This window comes from Castor canadensis, chromosome 11 (genome assembly GCF_047511655.1).
Source record: "Castor canadensis chromosome 11, mCasCan1.hap1v2, whole genome shotgun sequence".
In the NCBI taxonomy this organism is placed as follows: Eukaryota; Metazoa; Chordata; class Mammalia; order Rodentia; family Castoridae; genus Castor; species Castor canadensis.
This window is the reverse complement of record NC_133396.1, coordinates 67,633,621-67,647,397: the sequence shown is the minus strand read 5'-3', so window position 1 is coordinate 67,647,397 and position 13,777 is coordinate 67,633,621. Positions and strand designations below refer to the sequence as shown.

General features: G+C 39.6%; 1 protein-coding gene across 9 annotated transcripts in view; it reads right to left on the bottom strand.

The window, feature by feature from the left end:
- Positions 1 to 13,777, bottom strand: part of Pld5 (phospholipase D family member 5) — a 404,115-nt gene that overhangs the window by 247,990 nt on the left and 142,348 nt on the right. For 3 of the 9 annotated variants that reach the window (XM_074047195.1, XM_074047198.1, XM_074047196.1), the window contains exon 2: positions 350 to 486. In XM_074047195.1, the coding sequence (XP_073903296.1) occupies positions 350 to 486 (137 nt within the window). Of the gene's footprint in view, positions 1 to 342; positions 487 to 1,106; positions 1,345 to 13,777 lie in introns of those variants that run through there. The other 6 variants (XM_074047200.1, XM_074047201.1, XM_074047202.1 and 3 more) reach the window with 5 other exon arrangements.

Sequence of the window (13,777 nt, the reverse complement as noted above, 5' to 3'; positions counted from 1 at the left end):
TAGCACAGGGTTTTCTGTCCATTGGGGGAACTCATCAGGCTCATGTGGGAGATCAAAACTTCATACAAAGAAGTTTCCAGAAATGCAGGCAGTTGAAAAAATTTCATTTGGTTGACTACACCTCTGTATAGAATATGGCCAAATTATAAAGTGATTTAAGTCATTGTGTGTGTCTACTCCCTGATCTAAAAACAAGAGCATCTGTGGACAGACAGTCATGCCTCAGCTTACCCCAAGGGGAAGGTGGATGATCACTTCTATTTAGGATATTTTTCTTTTCACTGTCCAGGGCCCTCTTTGATTTTCTTGCCCACCCACTAAAAGAGAATTTTTGTTTGTTACCTCTTACCGACATTTATTTTGACAATTTTTTTCTGAGAGTCCATCCTCGTCCTCTCCCATGATATCCACAGCTGAAAATATCAATGCAACCAGAATGGCAAAGCAGCAGACCAGGGCAAAGATCACAATGCACTTCTGCTGCGACTGGAAGAGAAAGAAGGGGAAGAAACATAAGTGGGACTATCATCACTCAGGAAACTCAAGACTTGATAATTCTTCAAAGTTCCTTGGACAATTCTTTGGGACACATTAAATCATCACTATAGAGGGGCAGATCTCTGGGAGAAAATACCCAAGACTTTTATGCTTACTCAATACAATTGCAATCCCCATTAAATTATGTTACAACCTGTTAAAAATAATTCAAGTGTGATATCTAGATTTCTGAATGAATATGCTATCCTTTCTTATAAAAAAACAATCCAGAGAAAATGGCTATAGGATCCATTGCTTTAAATTATATAGGTTATGTAACTGGCACAGTTTATGTCAAAAATACGAAATAAACAATATTCATACTCTTGATTTTCATTCAGAAATAGAAACCAAAGGTCCAGGTGGTCAAAGCCACTAGTGTCCTCAACTACAGGCCCAAGGGTTGTAATCAGAGGCATCCCTATCTCTATGAGCTTGTGGCGAAAGGTGGTGAAATACAGAACCATGATAACTGGATAGGAGCTGTGACCACTGGAACAAATAATTTTGCCTGTGCTATGGTCTGAATATGTGTGCTTCACCAGCAAATTCATAGGTTAGTGTCTTACCACCCCAAAGCAATGATATTAGGAGGTGGGATCTTTTGGAGGATGGTCAGGTCATGAGAGCAGAATCTTCATGAATGGGATTAGTGACTTTGATGGCATGAGAAATCCTTTGCCCCTTCTACAATATCAGGATGCAGCAAGAAGGCACCATCTCTGAAACAGGAACTGAGCCCTCACCAGACACTGAATCCTCCAACACCTTGATCTTGAACTTTTCACCTTCAAAACAGTGAGAAAAACATTTCTGTTGTTGATACACCAGCTTCCTTGTGGTATTCTCTTATAGCAGCCTGAACAAACTAAGCCCCCTTCTACTAAACACATTGAATGTGACAAAGAAGAGAAAAAGCAATTTAAAAAAAAACAAACTATGAAGCTTTTAGGGGTTATTTACAAAGGAGGGAGACTGATATTTGATTAGGCAGCCACAGGTACTACCTTAGTGATAGGATAAACTCTTGTGCACACACACAAATTTACAAATACACACTTCAAAGATTCGTTGAAACCAGCTGACTTTGTCTCCTCCCATCACCTTCCTTTTCTTTACTGTAATAGGCACATGATCTCTAAAGAATCCAAGGAACCTCCCAAATTCAGACCCCAGTTCTTCCATGAGGCACCTCTGGATTGCAGGTTACTGAAGATATAGCCCAGCCAAAAATATCAGAAGTGTTCCTGTGACCAGGCTCTATGATCTCAGATGAGTGCTCTCTTCGTGTGTTTTCTAATCCTCCTTCAGTTCTCATCTCCCATCATGACCTTGTCCCAAATCCATTTCTGCCTCTTGTTACATTTTTCTTCACAAAGGTAAAATAGGCAGAAGCCAAAGAAAGGCACATCATTGTTCTTTTACCTAAGACCTTGGTTATCTTTAAGGCATGGGTTGTATTTTCCTTTTTCTATTCCTAAGCAATCAGCACAGTGTCTAACAAATAGAAGGGGCTCAAAAAAATCATTGTGTACACAAATAAAAAATGAATGAATGAAATGAAATTATATGGCATACTTCTAAGGATGCATGATCACACGAAATGTTTCTTTCAAGGCACAATTGTGACCTTACTGAAAATTGGCTTGTTTCCATACTTTGGTGATTGTAATTCTTATAGTTCATTCTTTTCACTATTTACTGGAGCCAGAGGCAAATTCATATACCACGTTTAGCAATTATATAAAACTCTGCAGGACAGTTTGTGTATTTTTCTTGCCTCTTTATTTTCTATCCGTCCCCTATTCCTCACTATTTTATTTTGATGCTGGGGATCAAGCTCATGCCTCACGCAGGATAGACAAGTGGTTTACCACTGAGCTCTACCTGCAGCCAACTAATTTTATTTTCAAGAAGCAGCTCTGGTTAAGGACCCTAACTTTCAAACCAGCACTGACTGATTGCATATCTTTGGGTTATGTTATTTGTCTTTGTGTTTCAGCCTTCTTGTTTATAAAATGGGACTAAGAAAAATAATTGCTTTGTGAGGTTGTAATTAAGAATTAAATTAAATAAACTGAGCGCTGGTTATTCATGCCTGTAATCCTAGCTACTTGGGAAGCAGAGATCAGGAGGGTCATGGTTCAAGATCAGCCTGAGCAAAAAGTTCATGAGACCCCATCTCAATCAACAGCTGGGTACAGAGGCATGCACCTGTCATCCCAAAGTACACAGGAGTCTGAGATGGGACAGATCATAATTCCAGGTCACCATGGAGTGAGAGGGAAGTTTGCAAGACTCCATCTCAACAGAAAAAATTGGGCATAGTGGCATGTGTCCATCATCCCAGTGACAGTAGGAAGCATAAAATAGGATTGTGGTCTGGGCCAGCCTGTGTAAAAAGGGAGAACCTATTTCCAAAATAACCAGAGGAAAAAAAGGTTTGGGATGTGGCTCAAGTGGTACAGAGCCTGCCTAACAAGTATGAAGTCCTGAGTTCAAACCCTAGTACCACCATAAATAAGTAATTAAATAATAAATAAGTAAAATTAGACACTGTGTGCAGTACTTGGAAAAGTTACTGGGATAAGATAGCACTAAATGACTGTTTGCAACTGGTGGCATATTGCTGCACTTTATGCAGAGCTACCTCAAATATTTTAGAGAAACAGGTGACTATATGAATAAACAAAAACCATACATCAACAACTATCAGATACACAAGAAGAAGGAGACAGAAAGAGTGAGAACTAGCACATAAAGAATGAAACAGAGAGATACAGAGAGATATTAGGTGGAAATTTTCTAAGAGAAATTATTCTAGCCCCGTGTCAGACATCAACAGATACCAAAATCACCTGGAGGCCATGTAAAAATACGCATTGCTGGGTTAAAATACAGAGTCTTTACTTCAGTTTGTCAGTGTAGAGCCCAAGGGTGTGCATGGGTAACAAGTTCCCAAGAGATGTTGCTGCTAGTTCAGATGCGCATGCTGAGAGAATATGGGCACCGAAGTTACAATAGTCCAAAGCCCCCTCATCCTTGAAGGATGTTCCAAGCCCCTCCAGTCGGTGCTGAAAAACAGGTAGTAATGAACTCTACAGGTACTATGCTTTCTCCCATACACATGCCCATGATAAAGTTTGACTTGTAAATTAGATACAATAAGAGATTAACAGTAGCTAATAACAAAATAGAATTACATGAAGAACTGTGATAAAATTAACAGCATTACTCTTACTCTTTAAGTAAAATAAGGGTTACTTGAACACAAGGACTGTGATGCCTCCATCATATAACTGATATTGCTACTGAGGAATGAGCAGGTGACATATACAGCTGAACATACACAGATAGTGCACATCTGAGGTGGGATGGAGAAGGATGGTGTGAGATTCCATCGCAACACTCAGGATGGCATGCTATTTAAAACTGAAAGAGTGGTTCTGAAATTTGCCATGTAACATTTTCTGACCTCGGTTGACTATAGGTAAAAGAAACTGCAGAAAGTGAAACTGTAAACAGGAGCTATATCATCATCTATATTAAATTGTGCTTAATATAGGCTCATTCTTGGAATTCAGTTGCCATTAGTAGTTAATTTTCAAATATAGAGATCATAGCAAATACATTCTAACATTTTAAATATAAATCTTATAATTTATTTTCTTCATGGGGGTCTAAAATAATTTTAAACAATATTTGTTTCTTATTCTTAAAGTTCTGTGGTGCCAGCCCCGGTGACTCATGCCTATAACCCTAGCTATCCTATCAGGAGGATTGCAGTTTGCAGCAAATAGTTCTGGAGACTCTATCTTGAGAACACCTAACTTAGAAAAGGGCTAGAGGCAAGGATACTTCAAGAAACCCCTTTGAACATTGATTTTGGAATTAATAACAAAAGACAGGACTGTAAGATAGGTTCAGTATGTGGGGATACTTGTGAGGCAGGGAATGGAGGAGATGAAGATGAGGGAATATGGTTGATGGTCTTCATATGCATACATGAAATAGAATGAAGAAACCTCTTGCAACTGCTTTAAGTGGGGCAGGGAAGGATTTGGGGGGTGGAGGGGGATAGTGGGGGCCATCTAACCAATGTACAATGCAAGTCTATTCAGAATTGTCACAATGAATCCCCCTTGTACAACAAATATATTCTAACAAAAATGGAAAAATGTATTTTTAAAAAGGGGCTGATGGAGTAGTTCAAGTGATAGCGTGTTTCCCTAGCAAGCATGAAGCCCTGAGTTCAAACTTCAGTACCACCAAAAAAACCTTTTGCTGTGACCTTTTAAAAATGTTAGTGCTATTCATTATGTGATAACCAGAAAATGTTTATTGTTAACTCTTTTTGAAAAATATACGTAATATAAAAAAAGAAAACTCACTCAATCCTACTGAGACACGAACATAGTTATATGTTCATTATATGACATGGGCATTTGTCTCCTTCAGTCTAAAAATCCAAACAAAAAAGTGCTACTCATTTTATGTACATATGTACGTATGTATGTACGTATGTATGTATTTATTGGGAGCACTAGGGTTTGAACCTAGGGCCACATGCTTGCTAGGCAGATGCTCTTACTGCTTGAGCACTCCACCAGCCTCTTATTTATTTTTTGAGCAAGAGTATCACTATATAGCCCAGGATGGCCTGAACTCCTGTCTCAACCTCCCAAGTGCTGAGATTACAGGCGTAAACTACCATGCCCGGCTCACTCTTCAATTTATAACAGAAAAATAATTGTTAAATTTTTTTTACTTTATCCATTTTTCCTAGCAACTGTAAACAGGAACAAAGAATAAAAATTTTAGAAGGGTTTATAGTAATAGAATAATATTCAAATTAATCAAGTCCAGAAAAACCTCTAAGTCAGGAAATGTAATTAAACATTATCTCAAAAAGAATCTCAACGACAGCAACTTATACCTCATCAGGTCCATAGCAAACGTTCAACAAATGAGTCCTAATGAAGTTAACAGTGATTAGTTGACATTGACTTGGTTTCCTTTATTTTAAATGTTATGAGGGAACAGTAAATGAGAATCCCAGCTAACTTGTCTGTTATTGGAAGTACTATGATGCACAACCCTCTGAAGTTTCCATTAACCTCCATTAATTTGATTCTATATTATTTAAATCTAATAGAAAGAACAATTAAGGTAGTATTTTCATTTTAATTTGTCAAACAAGAGACATTCAGGCTAATATTCATGCTTAAATGTTGTTTGAAACAATGTACTCTGATGATACAAGGTCACATCATGGCATTCCTGTTTCATTTAATTTCCATCTCCTAAAATGTGAAAGATTTTGCTCGAATCATAGCATAAAAGTCTCATGATCAAAACCAAACTTCAGGTTGTCAACAAACTTGTTCATTTTCAAACCCTCAGCAGATCATCCTAGATTTCAATATGAGCCACACTTTTTCTTTTCACTGAATCAGAGGAAGTGAAGTTTTAAGGAGAACCTATAAACATGACCATAACCCAAACTTCATTGATGAGCTCAACAAATAAATCAAAATTTGAAGCAATAATTCCTAGCATCAGTTAGTCTTCACCTTTTTGGGGGGAAGTACTAGGGTTTGAACTCAGAGCCTCATGCTTTTGAGGCAGGTGCCCCACCACTTGAGCCACTCTACCAGCCTCTAGTTAGTCTTTACTGTTTTTTTTGCTATTGTTCTATTGAGGGTACTAGTCTTTACTTTTAACTGCAGTTTCCATACAAAGGAATCACTTTCTTGCTCAAGAAATACATCTAGTTATGCTAACATTCAAAATACTTGAATGTCTTACCTTCATCAGTATGTGACTTCTGACTAGGGAAAGAATATCAAACTTGAAAAGCAGAGGTGGTATGTATTTTCAACCTGGGACTTACATCATTTGACAACCTCTTGGCACCCACATGCTTAAAGTAAAATGTGAATGTAAAGAAACTGACCCCAAATTAAAATCATTTGTAATTGTTTTTCATTTTTTTACAATTTTTCAAAACAAAATGACAAAACTTTTTAAAATTCAAAATTATGGCCAAGTCCTAAAAATATAACCTATTTTATGTGTGCAGTTCCTAATCCTTACGAAGCCAGAAGTTACAGAGCAACTCTTCTCCATAAGATTCAATGACGTTTGATTCCTGAGCTGTCCCAGGTGATCGAAAGCATCTGGGTATTTAATTCAGTTCTCTAAATCCAAAGTCTTTTGATCAGTTTTATAACTTTATTTTTGCTTCATTTCCTACTTAATTGAGATGCTGGTTATTTTCTTACTTTTATTAGTTTTAGTCGACAAATCCCCACCATGACCCAACTGGTGAATAGTTGGCACTGAGTTTTAGAGTGGTAACATTCCTGGGCTGGTATGATTTTCTTCCACATTGAGCTCCAGGTCATGTTCCCAGGGAAACATGTCACCAGGGGACCCAGAGTTATCATCCTGCCGACCTACCAAGCTCTAGGACAATGGCTACACTGTAAAACTATGTCAGAAAACCCAGACTTACAAACTGCATGAGGACTTCTCTCTGCAAATCCTTACAGCAGTTATGACTTCAGCTCATGCTCCTTGGGCCCTGTCTTAGGATGCTGCTTTTCTCACTCTGCACCTCTTCTCTGAGCCGGAAGCTTTACTGGCCATAGGGAAAGTTCAGCAACCCAGAGCGTCCTGCTGAGCACCAGGCACACTGCCTGAGCTCCACTCCATGGCCCAGAAAATAGTAATAGTAATGGTGATGGTGATGACAATAAGGAGAATAAGTTTACTGAAGTCAACTGAGAAAAGACACAGTTGGTTAGACACAGATGTTACAATGGATGTTAGAATTATATTCCATATGCTTAAGAAGATAGCATGCTAGAGAGATAAGGAAGATTTACTTCTAAATTCCAGAAATGAGAAAGCTATTGGATGAAATTAATAGTAGATTAGAGACAGCACAAGAAAACACTAGTGATTTCTGTGAAAACACAAAAACTGATAGTAGAAAAAATTAAACAGAACTTCAATAATAACTCAAGAAACCTCATATACATTCTTGGAGCCCCAGAAAAATATTTGAGAACCATAATGGCCAAAAAATCTCAGAATTTGAGGAAGAAGTAACAGGGCCATTTCATAATGATAAAGGGGTAAATTCGTCAAGAGGACAAAACAGTACTGTACATTTATGCACCTAACAAGAAAGCTCAAAATCCGTAAAGTTAAAGCTAATATAATTTAAGAAGAACTGAAAACCTTCAACTATTGAGTGATTTCAAGTTATTTTTCTCATTAATGGGTGAATAAGAAATCAAAATAAGGGCCAGGCATGGTGGTGATTACCTGTCATTCTAGCTACTTGGGAGGAGTTCAGGAGGACTGCAGTTCAAGGCCAGCCTAGGCAAAAAGTTAGCAAGACCCCATCTCAACCAATTAAACTGGCTATGGTGGTTCATGCCTATAGTCTAAGCTACACAGGAAGCATAGAAAGGAGAATCATGGTCTGAGGCCAACCCAAGGCAAAAACTTGAGACCCTATCTGAAAAAATGACTAAAGCAAAAAAGGGCTAGGGGTGTGACTAAACACTTGCCCAGCAATCATGAGGCCCTGAGTTCAAATACCAGTACTATGAGAAAGAAAGAGAAAGAGAGAGAGAGGAATGTATATGCACGTAGAAAACTTGAACAACATTGGCCTGCTTCACAGAATTAAGATTTATGGAACATTTCACTTAAAAATAGCAAAAAAGAAAAAATTCACCTATTATTCTAGATCATTTAGAGCACTTACCAAAACAGATGACATTCTGTGCTACAAAACAAGTGTTAATGAAGTTAAAATAATTCTGTCATAGAAAGTATGTCCTCTGAGCAAAGCAGAATTAAATATGAAGACAACGAAGACAGAAAGATCTCCTCAATATACAACTAAAATGTGTTATATAATCTATGGGTCAAAGAAGAAATTAAGAAGAGAATTAGAATTTTGAACTGAATGAAAATAAAAACAAAATATATATAAATGTGTTAGATACAGTAAAAGTAATGCTCACAGGGAAATCTATAGCACTAAATGCACAAGGTCTGAAGTCACCTCATCATATACTTGAAAAACATAGAAAGGAGCCTGATGTGATAGTACACACCTGTAATTCCAGCTGCTAGGGAGGCATAGATCAGGAAAATCATGGTTTGAGGCCAGCCCAGACAAAAAGTTTTTGACAACCCCATCTAAACTAACAAGCCAGGTGTAGTGATACATGTCTATAATCAAAACTATGCAAAAGGCATAAGAAGGAGGATTGTGCTCCAAGGCCCATCTTGGGAAAAAGTACAAGACCCTATCCAAATAACCAAAGCAAAAAAGGACTAGAGGTGTGGGTCAACCATATAGACCCTGCTTGGCAGGCGTGAAGCTTTGGGTTCAAACTCAAGTATTGCCAAAACAAAAAGAGTACAGAAAGAGCATGCTAAATTCAAAATAGGCAAAAAAAAAAAAAATGAAATAAGAGAGAGTCATCTGTATTCTGGAGCTGCCTGATTCTTGAGTCACTGTTTTTCCAAACAATTTTTAAACACTTAAATGCCTCAGTTTATTTGTCTTCTCATGAGTGGTAGAAAACTCAAAAGAGATGGAGAATAAATCCAGGAACGTCAATGTCTGCCAGATCAGTTCTCCTCAATGAAAGCAGTGAGAATGTGGGAACACTAATAGTCAAAGAAATAAAAGAAGAAAAACTTTAAGAGCTAAAATATATTTCTTCCAAATAAGTATATGTTTTTGCTCATGAGTGTGGCAATTCAAGAAACTGGTACTGAGTTCCAGGGGTAGGGGAGACCATTGTTAGCTAAAAATGCAACCCACAGAGCATGAATGATAACCTGGTGTGTTCACGATGGTTTTTTTTTTATCACAATTCTAAGTACACGTATCCTTGACTCTTCAATTCCACTTTCAAAACTTAATTTTATAGAAGTCCTTACACATGTACACAACTATCAGCAAGATTCACTATAGCATTATTTATTAAAAAGTTTAAGAACTGGAAAGATAATGTATCCATAGCTTGAGGCTCTGGTTGAGTCTACAGAATACTTTTAGCCTCTACAATGCACATTTGTAACTGGACAGAGGAAGACTCCATGGACTTATGCAGAACTGTTGTGGGTTTGGCCATCAGGAAGGGGGTGCTGTGAGGTCAGATGGGTTGCAGGATGCTGAAGGTGCTCATGGTTCACTCTATTTTTCTCAGTTATTTGCATATTTTGTATTATCCCTGAATCTAGGTTGTCTCTCATAGCAGTGGGGAAGAGTGCTGTCTGTTGGACTCTATCCACCTCCAGGTAAGTTATTTACCTGCAGCTCAACCTTGTTCTTAGGCAGCACTTGGGATGAGGCCCTGGCCTGTACCAGGCAAGTGCTCTCACCTTGAGCTACACCCCAGCTTGGTCTTCCTAATTCACAACTGAGCATGATCAACTACTACCCCTGGGGCGTCTATATTCACTTAAAGCCCTTAAAATTATTAAGCAGAGAAAAAGACACTACACCACATTTCACACACTACACAGGACAGCTAGAGAATCCTAGAACTTTGAACACAGAAAATACCCAGAGATCATTTAACCTAACCCTCCATTTAATTCTTTTCTGGGTAAGAAACCACCGGGAGTAGGACACTGGTGCCCAGTTGTTTCTCTGTTAATGCCTGACTAATTTAATGACATACCAGCAAGAAAAAATCACTGCAATTTGCAAAGGACAAGTGGCACAAGAGGTCTCTCAGCCCACAGTGGCAGCCTGTCACAGAAGAGGGCAGGGGCTCCTGGCACACCAAGTGGGGTGGAGTGGGAAAGCACCTGAGATGAAAGAATTTCTTCAGGGCCTTGCCTCCTGCCTGCCATCACTGTGCTTTAGGGAAGAGAAGAGAAATGTGCTTCATTCAATTTAGAAATACTTAGCAAGCATCTCACATGTGTCACACTGGCGATCCAGAAACCAGGCCGATTCTGAGTCTGCCCTAACCACCTCACAATCGAGGTGTGCGTGTGCTGCAGAGAGGGTGGAAGGTGTCATTCCAATGACAGGAGTTCAATTCTGGTTTCTCCCAATCTCCCTTTTAGGTAGACCTAATTCCTGTCATGGGGAACAGGGATTTCCTCTGTGTTCCTTATAAAGGGGAATGAGTTTTTTTGAATATTAGCGAATGAGTAAAAACACTCCCTCAGCATGAAGCAGCTGGTATGGAACAGCTACAATGTTATGCTTTCATGTTCTGTCCCTCCACTTCATTATAGATAAAGTGAACAAAAAAATGACAAGAAATTGCTAGCTTGTCTTTGATACACTTAAGGGCTATTTTGGCAATCTATATTCTTCACTTTGCTTTTAATAAGCTGAAGAAAGTTTTGAAACTTTCAATGTATCAAAGTAAGTCTGAGTCCTTTCAACTCACTTTGCCAGATTTATTCTGAAGTCAGCTGCTTATGATTGTTTCATGTTTCCTTTCCAAGTTATTTGTTCTCTAGTGGCTACAAAGGTTGATATTCCACCCACACAATGGGAAAAAGTACTGTTTTAAAAACTCAGTAATCTTTAAGCTAAAGCTAATTAAAAAACAAACAAAATGTCAAGACTGACTCTGGGTATTACAGCAAAGAAAGCAAAAAAGCAAAATTTATCATTGGTATCCCTAGTATTCCAGTTTTCCTCCTTATTTAAAAAAAATTGAGGGGACAAGGGAGAGGGAGAGAAATAATCATGAGCATGCACTTGGAGAACATAGAGATGGGTAGGAGGGAACCTTTAAACTGTGCAATTCAACTCAATACTCACGGCAGGAACCTTCCCTTTAGTATCCCTCCCCTGGTGGACAGCATCACCCTCCACTTCAGCATTCCTAGCCTCCAAAGTTACTACTTAATGGTAAACCACTGACTTTTTAGGAAGTTCCTATTGCTGCAGTAAGACATTTGATGAGCAGAAGCATGTTAAGTCTTTGGGACCCAACACCCATCCGGGCTCATTCTTCTCTAGTGCTTCTTTTCTGCCTTAACTTTGGGCTTTCTCTTGACCAACCCACCCACCCCTTATTGTCCTCTTTGTCTCTCTCATTTTTCATTGGTCTCCAAACTAGTCGCTGTTCTTGCTCTCTTTCAAATTTTCCAGTGCTATCTACTCAACCTGACTTCCTGGTACCCCACACTGCCAACTCTGATGCCCATCCAGGGCTGAGCTTGTGTGGGCCTTTCCCTGGAGCACATACCACCCATCCTGGCATTACAAGGTGGGCTGAAAACATCCCAAGGCAATGGATAAAGAAAGGCAATTGTATAAAAGAAACAAGTCACTAATGCCAGAAGAAGGAAAGGCAGGATTAAACATTTAGATAGATATTTGAATAGATACTGAGATTTCTATCTAAAATCAGCATTCCCATAAGAATAAAATTCAGCTTGCTGATTTTGTAGATGACAACATTCTCTCCTTTGTCACTATCAATTTGTTTATCAACCTCCTGTTTCAAAATCTCAGGTAAAAAGGCATCACAAATCATGCGCATAGTGCAGCTATTTCCATCTACCAACAGGACAGTTCCTAAGAGCACCCACCACTTTGGGGAACAAAGAATAAGAACATTTGGACAAAGCCTCACACTGAGCCACAAAGTTTGCTCCAGTCATTGACCTACGGCAGTCACTTTCTATAGGGTTGTGGCTGTTTACCACAGCAGTCTGCATTGCTGTCTGGCTGTTCATAAAGCTTCCTTTGGCTTAGTCACTAACCTCAAGAACCAGGAAGGAGCACAGAGTAAGCTTAGTTTACATGTTTTCTTTTTTTCCTTAAGGCAATGCTCTTTCAATTTTTCCATTGGCCTCTGCCAAGTTTAACACAGAGACAGCAGTCACCAGCAACTATTTATGTATGGCTCTACAGTTTAAGTTTTGTATAGCTGTCATTCCTTGACCTGACCTTTCCTGACTTTCTCTTTGGTCACCATCCCTGAGCTGCTGATGACACAGCATGGGTCCTACCAAGCACTTTCTAGGCTCTTCTTCAGAGTCTGAGGCAGTGGAGAGAGTTTAGAATTTTAGAGTTGTATCTTAGCATTGGAGAACCTATGCTTTAGGAGCCACCATACAATCAATTTGTTGTCTTTCTACATTTAAGGGTTCCATTCTTCAGCAGTGGCATGCATCCCAGCCCTAAGAGCTGTGCTTTTTGTTTTTAAAAGGTCATGAAGTATGGACTGCAGGAGGTCCCAAAAAGTGATAAGCAGTCAAGGAGAAACCTTTCCTTCCCAGGAAACCTCTGCCCTCAGGCAATGCAAAAAGGCTATAAAACCCAATCCTCAACCTGACCCACAGGATCACTGGTTTCCAGGTCCCCTTGCATTCTCCACTATGCAGTCTTTCTCTTCTCTACATATAAAATCTTTCCAACCTCTGCTGCTGGAGTCTGCTTGTGCTTTCATTCTCATAGCAGGCTCAAGAACCCTGAGCACCTGAAATTCCTGTGTGTGTCATCCGTGCATCATATTTGGCGACGCACGAAGGGACCAGCCATCACCTGAGGTCAGTATAGGTTGGGCAAAACTGGGAAAGGATGCCTAGGAATGTGACTGTGAGCATCCAGCACTCCGGTGGAGTCTATTTCCATGAGCGAACACCCACCACAGCCTAGCTATGGTGGAACTCACAGGCCGACCTTCTCTCTCTGTCTTGTTAAGGAGGATTTCTCCCTTGGGAAATTGAGGAAAAGCTCTGAGTCCATTACAGCTGTAAGGCAGGCAGTCTGAGGGAACTCAGACGCCAGGCAAGGGATTATACCGAACTGCCAATGCTATGTGAGTGGAGCCTGACTTCAGTACACCAAGGCTTTTTTCTTTTTTACTCTCCTCAAACACTCTCTCTTTCAAGATCTGACCCACTTAATAGGAGGTCAGAAAACAGCCTGTGGAAAGGAAAGTTTGTCTTCAAGCCAAAAAAGGTGTTCTGGCTGGAGCACTCCCAGGTGTCACCCAAAGGCTGGAGACGCAACTTCCTGACCAACCCTGAGGCTCCAAAGGCAGCTAAGTCTTGGACCCCTCCAGCCATGTCCACAGCAAATGGACAATCATATCTCTTAAGCTTCCTTCATGGTTTCCATGGCCTGAGAGTGGAGGTCACCCCTTGCTTCAGTACTGCCCTCAGGCAGGATGGACCTGGACAGCAGTGATGACCAATAATCCCTCATGAGTTGGCCCTG